Genomic DNA, 17,787 nt, shown 5'->3' with positions numbered 1-17,787 from the left:
GCTTTTGTCTCAGTAGTTATTTCAGTATAATAAACCAAATTATTAAAAACTTTTGCCTGAAAGTCTGCTGGAATATTCATATGGTAGGCTCAGAATTTGGCATAAACAGCACGGAAATATGGATCCAACCTGCCCTGTATCAGCAGTTCAGACTGGTGGTGTCAAAATAATGGTTTGAGAGGTATATTTAAATGGCACACTTGGTGTCCTTTAATGCCAAATGAGTCTTGATAAAATTAGTATTGTTGCTGACCATGCCTATCTCCTCATGGCAGCAGTGCACCCATTTTTCTGATGGCTGATTCCAGCAACATAGTACATCATGTGAGTTCACTGTAGTCAAATAGCCCCCATACTCAACAGGTCTCTATTTCAATAGAGCACTTTTGATAGAGTCTTACAAATCTGCAGTAACTGTTTGAAGGTATCATGCTAATATGGACTCAAGTGTCTCTAGATATTTATATAGAAAATATTTCAAGTATCCTCCACATAGAATTAAGGAAGGTCTGACCATAAAAATGGCTCCAACCAGGTATTACTGTGGTGCACTTGATAAAGTGTTTTCTGAGTGTATATAAGAACATACAAGGGGCAGAGTGAGAACTATGCCTCAGACATGTTCAAACAAATAAATAATTCCCATCAACAAATAGATATGTGTGAAAAAAAGACTGACAATCTGGTCCCTATTGACATGAGATACGTTGTTACCACATGCTCACATCTAACAGACAATTGCATTATGTGTATGATGCACATTAAGATAGTTGTATTTATGTGAAAGGTTAAAATCAGAAGCACTGAGAATGAACAGTTTAAAAGATTTTCCTATTGAAAATGTATATCCTGTTTTAGTTTTGGATATACTAAAATCATAAAGAAGATTATTTATTGGGAGTCAAAATAATTTTATTCTGAGTATTTTTATATGTATTGAAAACTATGAGTCACCTCAAATGGTTCCATGGCTTCATGGAGCTATTGGTATTTTATGTACAGAATATATCTGATCTGCAGCAAGCAGATAAAAACAAAATTCTAATTTCCCCATTTGCTGTTTTGAGGTGGCAGAGATTCTCTCTAGATTACATTTTTATATTGAGTAATGCACAAAAATTTTTTCGATTTCCAGTTCCCAAGGATAGTTTTCTTCAAGAGGTATATAAGGCATTCAGAACTATGTTTGCTGTATGCACATCCATAGATAATTCACTTACCTGACCTAAGACTCACAGTGAGGTAAGGTTGGAAAACAGCAACTAAACCATGTGCATAGGTATTCATATATACTCTGCCAGAAACTCTGAACAGGCGTACAAGACCTTAGAGCTTGCATATAGTTCTCAGATTAAGGAATTTAAACACATTTGTGTTGAGAAGTTTTTATCTTGAGGGATTGATCTTGCTCCCATTTTGCAGTTGGGAAGGAAATTGAGTCATCTATTTTAAAAATAACCTCAGTTCAGTTGATTGGTATTAAATCTTGCCTGTGTCACAGGTGCCTCTGTCAGTGCGCCCCAGGGTGGCTGTGGCTACAATGTAGCTTGTCATCACCAGTTGTGTGACTGTGTGTGTGAATGGGTGGATGACTGGATGTGTAAAACGCTTTGGGGTCCTTAGGGACTAGTAAAGCGCTATACAAATACAGGCCATTTACTAATCATTTACTGATATTCAAGAAATTTACTGTTGCTGATTTCATAATTTGATACATGTTATTGGAATTGAGTAAAGTTTCTGTCTTGAATAACATGTTCTTCTTATTGTATTCTAATTTTTGCGTCATAACTTTTGCACTGTCCACTTCCTGCTGTGACAAAACAAATTTCCCACGTGTGGGACTAATAAAGGTTATCTTATCTTATCTTATCTTCTAGATTTTTTATATTTGTAATTCTTTTCTCGTGCCACGAGGGAAAATGTTGCATTTTCTTTTTCTGATATCTAGACTCCAAATGGGTGTTAGTTTACAGAGGATAAGTGAAGATTTAAAACAGTTTTAAAGCAGATTTCTACTCTTCAACTGAGTGCTTGTTCTAGCCCTAACCATGAGCTCTCTAAAAATCTTTGTTTTGACCTATTTTTAAAACATACTGCAATCTATTTTTTTCCATAAAAATTTTGAGATGTTTGAGTGTAGTGACTTAAACCAAGAAATAGAGGGTTTATTAGGGATCAGCAAGAAAAAAATATTTTTGAGACGGGTAAAGTTTTCCAACAGGTAAGATCATCCTCTACCATTTTTAGCAAACAAATGTGATTCTGGAAAAAAAATCCTCATAAAAACGATTGCTCTTCCCCCTTTTCTCTTGATTGGCAGCTCCATAATCAAAATCCTGTGTCCAATGTATCCACTATCCCTCTCATAACCATGTAAGCCTGGTCAGACATAACTTAACTCATTCTGACCCTTTGTATACTTCTGCATCATCCTCTTTCCCATATTTTCATGGTATGGCTCATAAAGAAAAAAGAAAGACTAGACTTATACTACAATATTTTACCAATTGCGAATAAATAACGTTAGCTGTATTTAAAAAAAATTATTCTTCCCTGCTCGTGAACGCAACGTCGTGCTCTTGTTCAACAGTGCTAGCGTTTCTACTGCGACTGCGCGAATTGTCTCCCGGAAACAGTATGGTTGTTTTGGTGTCTGCTAATGTTGTAGTCATTTGATAAAAGGCAGAGGAAAACTTTTACCGTGGTAGTTTTGGCTGTGGGATCAACACCACGTATCAGCATTATCTTTACTATGTTTTTTCCGAGTTGATAGAATGAACAGTGCCAACAGGGAAAAGCAGATATTTTGTTTGTAGACATTTTATAGGTAGCTAACGGTTAGCTAGCCTGTTCTGGCTAACTGAGAGATTGTCACTCTGTCAACAAGTTTTGTTCGACATGGACTCCGCGGCGCTGGAACTTGATGCTGTCACTTTTGCCAAAACAGCTGTAACATATGACCAGAATGGCAAATATAACGAGGCTGTATTTTATTATAAGGTAAGTGCCAATAAGTTTTACCTGTATACGTATGCTATTTTTCAGGGTTAGCATTTTGCTAATCTTAGAAGTTCAAACTCACTTTCATTTCTGTAATAGCCGCAGGATTAGATTTAAGAAGTCTACTACTTCACGAATCAACAGTTTACAGATATATTTGGTCAAAGTTGAGGGTTGCTAGTGTCCCTGGATGCCAGTACTTAGTGACCGGATGTGATACTTTTCTAACCGCTGCCTCTTTTATGTTTGATTTCCATAGGAGGCAGCTCAGGCCCTCATTTATGCTGGCATGGCAGGGTCCAAACTGGACGGGATCCAGGAGAAAGTGAATGAATACTTGGATCGGGTTCAAGCCCTCCACAATGCAGGTAAGCTCACCTCACAATAGGCACAAAGGGTTTTGCTTCTGATGGCTTTTCAGATGACTTACAAATGAAGGCTTAATGTGAAATATTAATCACATAAAAGCTACTCTAGTAATATAGAATGAAAATATAGACCTGGAACTGAATATACTCCCATTTTAATTAATGTATGGATAGCTGGAAACTATTATAATAAACACACTCCACATGTTGTTCATTAAACTTGTTGTCTAAAAGACACTCATTATCCTGTTTTACTGGAGTTGTTGATTTATCTTGAGCAACACCTTTAAAGAGGTGAAGTGTTTAATGGGTAAGAAAATGTTTCTCTTTTTTACTGAAAAGGACAGTTTCTCAGTTTCTGTCTGACCAGTTTTTTCCATGACTCTCCTCATGCTCTTGATTTGTGTGTTCACATGGGTGTGGCCACAGAATGTACAAGAGTCCTGTTACCACTAGATGATGTGTAATGCTGGTTATTGCTGTTTAGTGATTTCGATGATATGAAATGTAGAAATTGATTGCTCTTTTTTTCTATCATCTTTCTATCATTTATCCAGAAAGCTACCAAAAAAATCACAACTAAGTTAACTTAGCACCTGTCTGAGCCAGCGTTAACAAAGAATAATAATTACTTCATGACATTTTTAAAGGTGGAGTTTTTGTATGCTGTTGTATTAAGCTGCACCAGTAAACTTACTAAACTGATAGTTTAAGTACTATTTCTGCACTGTTCAAGAGATTAAAGGTGGCTCAAGAAAAGTTGTTGGAAGGTTAAATTCTGTTTTACTTACTGAATACAATGAGAGACAAATATGGGCAGACAGTACTTAAGATGAGTCTTTGGGTCAGATAGGAGAGACTAGGGAGCATTAATCTCCTTATCTAGTGTCTGGTCTTAATCTGGACCTGTCCAACAAGTCTTTGGTGTTTTTTCCTGCATGTTGTTCAGGTTTTAGCCAGAGACAAAGAAAAGCGGTTGCTTTGTAATGAAGATATTCATATTTCCAACTTTCATCTTGAGTTTTCATTTACTCAAGTATAATGTGCTAAAAACAGGTTTGGATAACTTGGTGTCCATTAAAAATCCTCTATGTAATTAATACTCCATGGGAAAATGAATTAGGTCAAATTACCTGTTGTCTTAACCATTCCTTCCTTTGACCTTTGACATTAGTTCAAGCACAGAAAAGTGACCCACTGAAGTCCCGGCACCAGGTGGACCTGGAACGTGCCCACTTCCTGGTTACCCAAGCCTTTGAGGAAGATGAAAAGGGAAATGATGATGAAGCTATTGAACTGTACACTCAGGCTGTGGAGCTGTGCATTAAAACGGTTAGTCTCTCACTAGGCCCCTTTCTGTTTTTCATTATGTCACTCACTGACTGACACTTAGACTTCCCTCATATTATCCCTACTCATGCTCACATTAATTCCTCTTCCTGATTTCTTTTGTTTGTTTTGTTTTCACCAGTCCAATGAAACATCTGAGCAAGTGCTGCAGAACAAACTGAAACAGCTGGCACGTCAAGCTTTAGACAGGTACATATAAAATGGTCCTGGTTCTGTGTTGTAAACTAGAATGTTCATCATTCATTTTAATGCTCTAGAGGTTTTTGTTTTAATGTTGTTGTTTTCACTTTTTGCATGTTAAAAAAACGAACAACAAAAAAACTTCTTCCACTATATTTTCCCAGAGCCGAAGGTCTTAAAGAATCCCAGTCCAAATCGGCTTCAGCTCAGGACAGGACAGGGGCTCCTGGAACCAAGCCCAGCACTGGTGCCAGTTCAGGAGGACCTGTCCGCCAGTTCCTCCCTCTTGGGCCAGACTTCAGCCTCAATGACCGACAGCAATCCCAACCTGTCCGGGCTGTGCAGTCCAGTGAGCCCCAAGGTCAGCGCTACACATCTGAGGAGATCGAGGTACTCAGGTGAGAAGGCTCACTGAATATGTTATAAAGCCCAATGTTTCTGGGTATCCCTTTAGTATACCCTTCTAGTTGCTGAAAATTTTTAGAAAGTATAACATTTACATTTTTTTTAATGTAGCTTTGTGCTAAATCACTGCACCAGGTGGCAAATGAAATAACTGCCTCAACCCATCCATCCATCCCATCCATCTTCATCCGCTTTGTCCGGGGCCGGGTCGCGGGGGCAGCAGCCTAAGCAAAGAGGCCCAGACCTCCCTCTCCCCAGCCACCTCCTCCAGCTTATCCGGGGGAATACCAAGGCGTTCCCAGGCCAGCCGAGAGATATAATCTCTCCAGCGTGTCCTGGGTCTGCCCCGGGGCCTCCTCCCGGTGGGACATGCCTGGAACACCTCACCCAGGAGGCGCCCAGGGGGCATCCTTGTCAGATGCCCGAACCACCTCAGCTGGCTCCTTTCGATGTGGAGCAGCAGCTGCTCTACTCTGAGCCCCTCCTGGATGGCCGAACTTCTCACCCTATCTCTAAGGGAGAGGCCAGCCACCCTTCGGAGGAAGCTCATTTCTGCCGCTTGTATCCGCGATCTCGTTCTTTCGGTCACTACCCACAGCTCGTGGCCATAGGTGAGGGTAGGGACGTAGATCGACCGGTAAATTGAGAGCTTCGCTTTTACACTCAGCTCCCTCTTCACCACGACGGACCGGTGCAGCGTCCGCATTACTGCAGCTGCAGCCCCAATCCGTCTGTCGATCTCCGGCTCCCTTCTCCCATCACTCGCGAACAAGACCCCGAGATACTTGAACTCCTCCACTTGTGGCAGGAACTCATCCCCGACCCGGAGTGGGTCTGCCTCAACCCATTATTTTGAAATCTTTGGATGCAAAAGATGCCTGGAAAACTTATATAGGGCCTTTTAATGCCGTAATGGTTTTATCCTTTTTAAATATGTAAATACTACTGCAAAATTATGTGCCAAAGCTTTTCTGTTTCATTAAACTGAACATTCAGTGTAAAAAGTCCAAACTCAGACTTAAAGTAATGGTGATTTTATGCAATGTATTTAAATGTATGTAATTATATATTAACCCGTTCACATTGATTTCCTCATTTCATCTTCTGTCCAGACGGTGGTATCTGACTGTTCGTTTGTGGCCTCTTTAGCCATCAGTGCAGCCTACGAGAGACGCTACAACAAAAAACTCATCACCAGGTGCTGTGTAGCTTCTGTTCTTTACTGATATTGTTTTTATGGCACATCAGCATGCAGTGCATTTTAATTTAAACTGTCTTTCATATAAAAAGCAAAATAGCCATTGAACCTTGCATGTGTGTGTGTTGCAGCATAATCTACCCTCAGAACAGACGAGGAGAGCCAGAATACAACCCCTGTGGAAAGTACATGGTCAAACTCCATATCAACGGAGTTCCCAGGAAGGTAAACAACGAATTACAACAGTCAGTTACCTGTTGGTTATTTGCATTGCAAATATTTTGTCTTTACAATGTGAGTTGAAATGAGCATAAAAAAAGTACTTTGTGAAATGTTTACGCTCATGTCACCTGTTCACGATGGAAAAGAAAATATCTTGTTTTGTTTTGTTTTTTTGTTTTGGGTTTTGTGTTGTTGTGGGGTTTTTTTTGTAGATTTAATAATGCATTCTGATATTAATTTAAATATAACAATAGTTATTTTTTTAAGTATACAAATTCATCCTCTTTTTTTTCTTTTTTACTTCAAAAAATGGAAAGTGGGGAAAAAGTCTTACTTCTATCTGATAACTGCTGTGCATGAGAAAAAGTTATAGTTTATGTTCTTTGTTATATTACTCCTGCTTTCCTTAAACTGAGAAACTGACTCTTTGCCTGTTCCAGGTTATTATAGATGACTTCCTCCCAGTGGATCGCAATGGAGAGTTATTGTGCTCCTACTCCAGCAACAGGAACGAGCTCTGGGTGTCCCTGATTGAGAAGGCCTACATGAAGGTGATGGGCGGCTACGACTTCCCTGGTTCCAACTCGGTGAGTAAACCGGGACATTTGTTAATTAGTGATTTCTCCTGGTGTAACCTGGTAACATCTAAAAACAGCTCCCCAATAAAAAGTAATTAAGTAAAATATTTTGTGCAGGGATTTGCTGGAACTGAGGAGAAGGGGATGTACAGTTGCAATAAGTTTAAATATATTTAAAAATAAATATGCATTTTTTTAGCTTGATAAATTTGTGTCTTTGTAATTAGTTCACTTCCAGGTTTAGTAACTCCAAGAAGCTTGTTTTTTTTCTAAATTTTGCAGCCATGCTGTTGAACAACTTTCTGCATATATTCTGAATTCGAAAAAAGTCTGATGTCAAAGTCAATAAATTCGTTTTCTTAAGAACTGTTTTCATAATAGCCTAATTTTTACAGAATATTGATCTGCATGCTCTCACTGGCTGGATCCCTGAACGCATCGCTATGCACTCTGACAATCAGTCGTTCAACAGGGACGACACCTTCCGCATGCTCTTCCAGAGGTAGGTGCACAGACTTGCACAGGCATAATTATTTTATAGGCCATAATAAATTCCTCAACTAAACATCTGTGCTTATTCTCACTCTGTATCTGCTTCTCTCTCTCCTGTTTAAGGTTTCACAGGGGTGACGTTCTCATCACCACAGCAACGGGTGTAATGACAGAGGAGGAAGGGGAAAGATGGGGTTTAGTGCCAACACACGCCTACGCTGTTCTTGACATCAGGGAATACAAGGTTAGCATTGGTTGTTTACATTATACTGTCAGTTTATACACATCAAGCCATTAGTGGCCCCTCATACACAATGGATAGTGGACTTTCTAATTTCCAGCAGGGGAAACTGATTTTGTTGCAAAAAAAAAAGTCAGATTGATGTTTGTGAGAAAATGTTTCTACTTTTCACCTGGTTTGTTTCTTTAAGCACTTATCAAGTTAAATTTGTATACAAAGATGATCATAAAGGAACGATGGGATTGTCGTACTATTGCGGTTGCACATTCAGTGTTTCCTTCAATTTTTCATCTGCCTTATATTGACTCAGAGATGGAGTATGGGGGGTAATCAGACTTATGACATTTACAGTGGGGCAAAAAAGTATTTAGTCAGCCACCGATTGTGCAAGTTCCCCCACTTAAAATGATGACAGAGGTCAGTAATTTGCACCAGAGGTACACTTCAACTGTGAGAGACAGAATGTGAAAAAAAAATCCATGAATCCACATGGTAGGATTTGTAAAGAATTTTTTCGTAAATCAGGGTGGAAAATAAGTATTTGGTCACCTCAAACAAGGAAAATCTCTAGCTCTCACAGACCTGTAACGTCTTCTGTAAGAAGCTTTTCTGTCCCCCACTCATTACCTGTATGAATGGCACCTGTTTGAACTCATCATCTGTATAAAAGACACCTGTCCACAGCCTCAAACAGTCAGACTCCAAACTCCGCCATGGCCAAGACCAAAGAGCTTTCGAAGGACACCAGGAAAAGCATTGTAGACCTGCACCAGACTGGGAAGAGTGAATCTACAATAGGCAAGCAGCTTGGTGTGAAAAAATCAACTGTGGGAGCAATCATCAGAAAATGGAAGACATACAAGACCACTGATAATCTCCCTCGATCTGGGGCTCCACGCAAGATCTCATCCCGTGGGGTCAAAATGATCATGAGAACGGTGAGCAAAGATCCCAGAACCACACGGGGGGACCTGGTGAATGACCTGCAGAGCGCTGGGACCAAAGTAACAAAGGTCACCATCAGTAACACACTACAACGGCAGGGAATCAAATCCCGCAGTGCCAGACGTGTTCCGCTGCTGAAGCCAGTGCATGTCCAGGCCCGTCTGAAGTTTGCCAGAGAGCACATGGATGATACAGCAGAGGATTGGGAGAATGTCATGTGGTCAGATGAAACCAAAGTAGAACTTTTTGGTATAAACTCAACTCGTCGTGTTTGGAGGAAGAAGAATACTGAGTTGCATCCCAAGAACACCATACCTACTGTGAAGCATGGGGGTGGAAACATCATGCTATGGGGCTGTTTTTCTGCCAAGGGGACAGGACGACTGATCCGTGTTAAGGACAGAATGAATGGGGCCATGTATCGTGAGATTTTGAGCCAAAACCTCCTTCCATCAGTGAGAACTTTGAAGATGAAATGAGGCTGGGTCTTCCAACATGACAATGATCCAAAACACACCGCCCGGGCAACAAAGGAGTGGCTCCGTAAGAAGCATTTGAAAGTCCTGGAGTGGCCTAGCCAGTCTCCAGACCTCAACCTCATAGAAAATCTGTGGCGGGAGTTGAAAGTCCGTGTTGCTCGGCGACAGCCCCAAAACATCACTGCTCTCGAGAAGATCTGCATGGAGGAATGGGCCAAAATACCAGCTACTGTGTGTGCAAACCTGGTAAAGACCTATAGTAAACGTTTGACCTCTGTTATTGCCAACAAAGGTTATGTTACAAAGTATTGAGTTGTATTTTTGTTATTGACCAAATACTTATTTTCCACCCTGATTTACGAATAAATTCTTTACAAATCCTACCATGTGGATTCATGGATTTTTTTTTTTCACATTCTGTCTCTCACAGTTGAAGTGTACCTCTGGTGCAAATTACTGACCTCTGTCATCATTTTAGGTGGGGGAACTTGCACAATCGGTGGCTGACTAAATACTTTTTTGCCCCACTGTAGGTGTGTTTTGGATCACTGCTCAGCTTTGTAACCCAAGTGTGCTTAAGATTCAGGACAGAAATTGATGGCCAGATATTCTCCTTCAGGATTTTTGAAATTTTTAGACAAATTTTTTTTTCCAATTTTAAAATACAAAAAGTCATTCAGATACCAAAGGAGAAACTTTTAACTCATTAGTCCAAATGATATTTAAGGTTTTGGGGATTAACATTTTTTGTAGCAAATGTGGTGTATTGTGAGTAGTGAGTAGTGGTTCTCTCCTTGGGACATATTGGGACAATGCACTTTTGGAGTAATTTCGGTAGGCCAGCCATGCCTGGGAAGTTTCACCACTGTTCAGTTTTCTCCATTTGTGGATAATCGAGTTCATTTAAAAACAGTCCTTTGAACCTTGATAGCGGGATGTACATTGTCTAAAATTAAAAATTAATTGTGTAAAATATTTAAGTGTGGGAAATATGCAAAAAACTAAGGAATGCCAAAAGGGGAAAATTAGTTTTTCATGGCACTGTATATGAAACATATGCCTTAAACTTTGCCATATTATCAAAGAGATGATGATATGTTGCTGTTATTTAATATTGTCCCCTTTATTAATGTATTATATAAATTAAAAGAAATAGTTGACAGTAAACACAAAAAGGTTATTATATTCAGCCATGTTCATTGTTTTTTGTTTTTTTGTTTTTTGTTTTGTTTTGCCTGTCCCATTTGGTTCTTTAGCCATCAGAATTGTTGTCTGAAGACCAACAAAGACTTATTTTGCCAAATGGATCATCGTGGCATTGCCGTATTGGTCCATTTGATCGACCTTTGTTTTTATTATTTATTTTATTTTATTTTCAGTTGTTACAGACGGGACAGACATGAGTGAGGGATAGGAAAGGGAGAAAGAAAGAGGAAGGAAAAGAAAAACAGAAGGGGAGAGGGACAGCGAGAAAGGGGGGGAGAAAAAAAAATCTCCTGGATCACCTGTTGAGAGAAAAAGAATAGAAAACAAGCAAAAAAACCCAAAGCAACATGCTAAACACAACACCATCGCATTAATCTAGCTAAGTGTAAACAGCAGTAAATACTAAATATTCAATGTTGTTGTGCAGCACGCAGGACAGACAGCGCACAATGTGCTTTGAAGTAGCAGCCAAGAAAGGTGTAATTTAGGTCTATGAACAGTGAACACCCGTGTGCACACCTATGTGGATCAACACGCTTATATTCAAATGGTTTCCACATGTAATGGTCTGCAAGAGGATGTAGAGAGCCATAGCCCCGTCCCCCAGGGCATGAAGCAGGCATGGAGGAGATCCAGGCCCCAGACATCCAGAGGCCCCAGAGTGCGAGAGCCCAAGGAGGACCACCGGAGGGGCATCCGTGCCACCCTCATGGGAAGGGCTGAGGATCCCCAGACAAGGTGTCACCCAGTAGCCACCGAGCAGAAGCTAGAGGGGGCTGCACCGGCGTGCCCGCCGGCTCTGCCGGCAGCCAGCTGTGCCAGAGTGAACCGGGCCGGAGGCCCGAGGGCCCCCGCACCCCGGAGGAGGCCTGACTGAGCAACAGGTGCCAGGCCCCGCCAGGTAGCCACCGGGAGTGAGCTGGTACATACCTGAGCGCCCAGCCCCGGACACCAAGAACCACCAATGCACCGACCCCTGAGGGCATCAGTCACCGGCAGGGAGTGTGGTGAGGGGAGATAGGCCTTGGAGGGCCTGGGAGTTCCCAGAGAGGTGGAGTCTAAGACCTGACCTGACATATAGACACAGACAAACAGGCACACACAGACACAAACATGCATTCCCACCCTCATGCACACATATACAAACACTCAGCACTCACCCAACGTAAGGATTGACATAAATGGACATGTACACACAATCACACTCCCCAAACATACTCTATACCCCGGGTCCAGGTACCCTCGCCCCCAGAGGGGGAAACAGAACCCAGACCCAAGAGATGTTACCCTTCCCCTCGGGGTGGAGGCAAGCAGACCGTCCCAGGCTCCGCAGCAGCAGGGAGGCCAATCGGACAGCCAACATCTCCTCCCAGCCCCCCCGCCCCGATGGCTAGCAGAGAACGGGGGTGTGTGAAGACCCCATACCTCCCTCCTCCCGCTCATGTGTAGTGTTGCTGCGTGTTGTTCTAAAGTGCATTTAAAACAAGGGAGAGCATGGTGCTGCTGCCAGAGAGCAGCAGGTGTTAGCACGGCCCCTCCCGAGAACCCTCAATGTCTACATGGATTTAAAATTGAGAGGTGGGCACCAGCGCCAGAGGTAGGTTTGAGTACACAGACCGTCCACTGGACGCCGTTAACGTGCCCACCCTCAAGGCCCTATATATATATATGTGTGTGTTATGAGAGTGTAAGTAATGTGGATGTCTAAGTTGTGAGATAAAATTGAGGCACAGGTGGCCAGAAGGGGACAGAGGGGGGGGATGTCTCCCCTGCACCCTGGTGACACACCCGCAGCCCAAGGCCCTACCTGTGTGGGTGAGTGTGGTGGAGCGGGAAGAGGGAGGTAGCCAGGGATGGGGAGGAAAAGGAGGGAGGGGAGCCATGTTCATTGTTGATGTTTGAGGAATTTGTATCGTTGCAATAAAATTGTTTTAAAATTGTGGGGCTGAATTTACTATTTGAATGCCAGTACATAGTCTGTAGGTAATCGGTCTGGTAATCACTATGATGACAAATAACACTATAACATGAAGTAATGCTTGTCGAGTAACTTGGGGTAAAGAGACCCCTGGCTGAATTGCAGCTTTCCAAGCTTCTTGCTGCTTCTCCCAATATTAAGAAGGTTTGGGGTCTCTCTGTACTCCTGAAGGATTGAATATTCAATGCACCCTGCTTCCCTGTTAGATCCTTTCCATTAGCACAGACACAGAGATAAGGACATCTGTGGACAAAGTGTACTCATACTCTTACCAAAGATAAGAACAAAATCAGAGTAGGTTAATTACATAGTATAACTGATGTGATTTCATTATTATTTTGTGATTATTCTTGTTTTTAATTCTGCTTTTGCTTTGTCCTGCCAAATTGCTTGAATACATTTTTCAAAAATTTTCAATGACTTTTTAGCCCTTTGTGAAACAGTAAAAGAAAAAAAGTATTATTACCAACACTACAAAACAACAACAACAAAAAAACAAAAAAACAAAACAACCCAACCTTCCATCATGGCTGTAGAAACTCACTGATCTACTTCTATACTCACCTCCTCCGTATACTTCCATTCCTTAAGAATGGCTTCTTGATACTGACAACCACACTTCCCTGAAAACCATTTTTATGAGATTTCAGTGAATGGTCAGTGGATCAACTGAAGGGCCAGATGCATCTCTCAGGTCCTATTTCAGGTCTTAACTGCATTTTCCCCCACTTCTTAAGAACATATATTTCAGATACTGTTCATCTCTCATTGACAGTATCAAGTCCTGCCGTTCTTTTGTTCTCCACTTCTCCAGTTTTCAGATGTTAACTTTAAGTGTAAATATTTTAATTGACTGTTCTTTGATGTTTTAACTTACAAAAGTTCTCAGCAACAGCCGAGTCAAAGTTAATTCTTATTATTGCTTTTGTCATGGTCCTGAGTCTGTGGACTCATTGGTTTTGGTTTTGATTATTATCTTGTGTTTTAGATTCATTCTTGTTGGGAATTTCTTGCTCTCAGGTTTTGTTTCTGTTTTGTATTTCGAGCTCCTTTTGTTCTGTGTCTCTGTGCCTGCCCTGGTCCCACATCTTTGTGTTCCCTCCCTGTTGACATATCTTGTGTTAAGTTTGTGTCTGTGCATACCTGTTGTTTTCCTATTTTACTTTGAAGCTACCTTGTCAAATGTCAGTGTGTTCAGTTTACGTTTCCCCTGTCTCATCAGCTCTGATTTCTCCCAGCTGTGTTGCTCTCCTGTATCCCATTCCCTGATTGCTCCTGTGAGTATATAAGCCCTGTGTTTTCTCCTGCCTGTTACTGGTCTGTGTTATCGCCCTGTGTTTCCACTGCATGTAGGTTTCAGGTTAGTTTTCTCAGTTTAGGTTTCTCTTTAGCCTGTTCACCTCAAAAAATAAAGCTCACTCTCTAGCGCTAAACACAAAGCACAGACCCACCGAAACATCAGAATCAGTGAGCTGTCTGTGCCGTCGGGTGAGAAAGACGACATATAGCTGTTTGGTGGTTGCTGAAATTTTGTGAGGTTTAACCTGAGATTCTGGCATTTCAGGCAAAATAAATTAAATGCCCACCACAATACGAGAGCTCAGGTGATTCTTGGGTCTAGTGGGCTACTATAGCAGTTTCTGCCAGAATTTGTCGACAGTAGTGGCTCCTATAAGTCATTTGTGCAGTACAAATGCAGTGTCAACATGTATTTAACTGTGCCAAGTCTCTCCTTTGCAGTGCCCCTATACTGGCTCCAGGTTTCAGCAAGGCCTTCAACGTGTAGCAGTACTGCTACACGATGGAGCAGATGGCATCAGTCACCAAGTTGCCTACTTCTCAGCTAAGTTCAAGCCTCACCAACTTAACTACTCCACCATTGAGAAAGAAACGTTAACCATTTTGATGTTTACGTAAGATCCACCGCAACTCCTGTTATGGTGTATACAGACCATAACCCTTTGGTATTTCTGGAGTGCATATACAACCACAACCAGAGATTGATAAGATGGGCTTTGCTTGTTCAAGAATACAATCCAGACATCAGACATAAGAGAGGTCAGACTCAGAATGGGTTTATTGCCAAATGTTGAACAGGTTTACAACATTAGGAAATTGCTGTGGTACTTAGTGCAAAATATACTGTCAGATGACGCTTAAATAAACATAAAAATTAAAATTAAAAGTGCTAAGTAGATAGATTTATACATGAGTGCAGGTGGTGATCAGTGCCAAACATGGAATGATGCTTTGAACACAGCGTAGGGTCATGTGTTAGTGGTGGGAACAGTCATACGGTTATTGTTCATGTGTCCGACAGCAGAGGGGAAGAAACTGTTCTTATGGCGAGAGGTTCTGGTGCGAATGGACCGGAGCCTCCTGCCTGAGGGGAGCAGGTCAAACAGACTGTGTCCAGGGTGAGAAGGGTCAGCTGTGATCCGAGCTGCACGCCCCAGTGTCCTGGAGGTGTACAGGTCCTGCAGAGATGGGAGTCTGCAGCCAATCACCTTCTCAGCAGAGCGCACAACACGCTGCAGTCTCTGTTTGTCCCTGATAGAGGCTCCAGCATACCACACGTTGATGGTGATGGAGGTGGACTCGATGATTGCGGTGTACAATTGCATCATCGTCCGTGTTGGCAGGTTGAATTTCTTCAGCTGCCTCAGGAAGTACATCCTCTGCTGGGCTTTCTTTATGACGGAGGTGATGGTGGGCTCCCACTTCAGGTCCTGGGTGATGGTGGTACCCAGGAAGCGGAATGAGTCCACAGAGGTGATGAGGGTGTCAGTCGGGATGATGGGGGGGGGGGGGGGGGGGAGTGGGGCTGTGTGCTTCCTGAAGTCCACAATAATCTCCACTGTCTTCTGGGCATTCAGCACCAGGTTGTTGTGGCTGCACCAGGACACCAGACGTTCAACCTCCCTCCTGTAGGCAGACTCATCCCTGTCCGAGATGAGTCCAATAACGGTGGTGTCATCTGCAAACTTGATTAGCTTGACAGACTGGTGGGTGGAGGTGCAGCAGTTAGTGTACAGGGAGAAGAGCAGAGGAGAAAGAACACAGCCCTGAGGGGAGCCGGTCCTGATGGTCCGGGAGTCCGAGACATTCTTTCCCAGCCTCACATGCTGCTTCCTGTCCGTCAGGAAGTCAGTGATCCACCAGCAGATGGGATCAGGCACATTCATCTGGGAAAGCTTGCCTTGGAGATGGTCTGGAAGGATGGTGTTGAAGGCAGAGCTGAAGTCCACAAACAGGATCCTGGCGTAGGTTCCTGGGGAGTCCAGATGCTGCAGGATGAAGTGTAGAGCCATGTTGATAGCATCGTCTACAGACCTGTTGGCTCTGTATGCAAACTGCAGGGGGTCCAGGAGGGGGGCCGTGAGGGTCTTCAGGTAGGAGAGAACCAGGCGCTCAAATGACTTCATGACCACAGATGTCAGAGCCACAGGTCTGTAGTCATTTAGTCCAGTGATCCTTGGTTTCTTGGGGACAGGGATTATGATAGAGGACTTCAAGCAAGCAGGCACATGACATGCCTGCAGTGAGGAGTTGAAAATGCCAGAAAACACTGGGGCCAGCTCATTTGCACAGTGTCTGAGGGTGGCAGGAGACACGCCGTCTGGGCCGGGAGCTTTTCGAGCATTCAGACTCTTAAACTGCTTCCTCACATCTGCTTCATGAATATGAAGAGTTGTGGTGGGAGGAGGTGGTGTGAAATCCTCCTTGGTGTGGGGTGTGGAGGGGGGTGTTGTAGGTGAAGTGTTTGATGGTGGTGATGGCTCTATGGAGGGGGGAGAGGTGGGGGAATGAGTGTCCAAAGTGTCTCTATTGTTGGGGCCGTTGGAGGTGTGAAGGCTGCTTGATGGCTCATCAAAACGGCAGTAAAAGTTGTTAAGGGTGTTGGCTAAGAGCAAGTCAGTGGGGGGTTTTAGGATTGTAGTTGGTGATATTCCTAAAACTTTTCCACACAGAGGCCGAGTCATTCTCTGAGATCTGCTGCTGCATCTTCTCAGAGTGCTGATGTTTAGCAATGTCCACTTCTTTAGTGAACCTGTACTTGGCCTCTCTGTAGCAGTCCCTGTCTCCGCTTCTGAACTCTTTTGTCTTTTCCAGCCACAGCTTTTTGAGCTTAGGAGTAAACCAGGGTTTGTCATTGTTATAACTCACCCTGGTGCATGATGGCACAATGCTGTCCTCACAGAAGTGGATATAGTGACAGTGTCCATAAACTCATCCAAGCTGTTAGAAGCAACCTTCAGGGGTCGACCGTGGCTTAGGGGGTTGGGAACTGGAAGGTCGCTGGTTTGATCCCCGGGCTCTCTGTCCTGGTCGTTGTGTCCTTGGGCAAGACACTTTACGCTACCGCCTACTGGTGCTGGCCAGTAGGTCCATGGCAGCCTCGCTTCTGTCAGTCTGCCCCAGGGCAGCTGTGGCTACAACTGTAGCTTGCCTCCACCAGTGTGTGAATGTGAGAGTGAATGAATAGTGGCATTGTAAAGCGCTTTGGGGGCCTTGAAAAGCGCTATATAAATCCAGACCATTATTATTCATTGTGTCCCAGTCTATAGACTCCAAACACGTGCGAAGCTCCTCCACAGCCTCGTTGCTCCACAGTTTTTTAGTCCTCACGACAGGTTTGGAGAGCTTCAGCCTCTGTCTGTATGCGGGGATCAGGTGGATCATGACGTGGTCAGAAAGTCCGAGTGAAGCGCGGGGCACCGCGCAATAGGCCCTGCTGATCGTGCTGTAACAGTGGTCCAATGTCCTCTCCTCTCTGGTCGGGCATTTAATATACTGCTTGTATTTGGGAAGCTCTTGGCTCAGATTGGCTTTTTTAATAATAATAATGGATTGGATTTATATAGCGCTTTTCAAGGCACCCAAAGCGCTTTACAATACCACTATTCATTCACTCTCACATTCATACACTGGTGGAGGCAAGCTACGGTTGTAGCCACAGCTGCCCTGGGGCAGACTGACAGAAGCGAGGCTGCCATATCGCGCCATCGGCCCCTCTGGCCAACACCAGTGGGCAAGTAGGGTAAAGTGTCTTGCCCAAGGACACAACGACCAGGACAAAGAGCCCAGGGATCGAACCGGCGACCTTCCGGTTACAGATGCGATTCCCAACCCCCTGAGCCA

The 17,787-nt window shown here is 43.2% G+C and overlaps 1 protein-coding gene across 4 annotated transcripts in view; it reads left to right on the top strand.

Moving 5' to 3' along the window:
- Positions 1-2,634: 2,634 nt before the first annotated feature.
- LOC146564734 (calpain-7-like) overlaps positions 2,635-17,787 on the top strand; it is a 43,585-nt gene continuing 28,432 nt past the window's right edge. For 2 of the 4 annotated variants that reach the window (XM_085292581.1, XM_085292583.1), the window contains exons 1-10: positions 2,635-3,003; positions 3,263-3,371; positions 4,546-4,703; positions 4,843-4,910; positions 5,066-5,291; positions 6,419-6,504; positions 6,636-6,729; positions 7,167-7,313; positions 7,700-7,806; positions 7,920-8,040. In XM_085292581.1, the coding sequence (XP_085148707.1) occupies positions 2,902-3,003; positions 3,263-3,371; positions 4,546-4,703; positions 4,843-4,910; positions 5,066-5,291; positions 6,419-6,504; positions 6,636-6,729; positions 7,167-7,313; positions 7,700-7,806; positions 7,920-8,040 (1,218 nt within the window). In that variant the 5' untranslated portion in view covers positions 2,635-2,901. Of the gene's footprint in view, positions 3,004-3,262; positions 3,372-4,545; positions 4,704-4,842; positions 4,911-5,065; positions 5,292-6,418; positions 6,505-6,635; positions 6,730-7,166; positions 7,314-7,699; positions 7,807-7,919; positions 8,041-13,867; positions 14,326-14,385; positions 15,425-17,787 lie in introns of those variants that run through there. The other 2 variants (XM_085292582.1, XM_085292584.1) reach the window with 2 other exon arrangements.

Source organism: Mchenga conophoros, linkage group LG11 (assembly GCF_057382185.1).
Source record: "Mchenga conophoros isolate Kocher_MC1m ecotype Shallow Benthic linkage group LG11, M_conophoros_male_GT1.1, whole genome shotgun sequence".
NCBI classification, from domain to species: domain Eukaryota; kingdom Metazoa; phylum Chordata; class Actinopteri; order Cichliformes; family Cichlidae; genus Mchenga; species Mchenga conophoros.
This window is presented reverse-complemented; position numbering and strand designations above follow the sequence as displayed.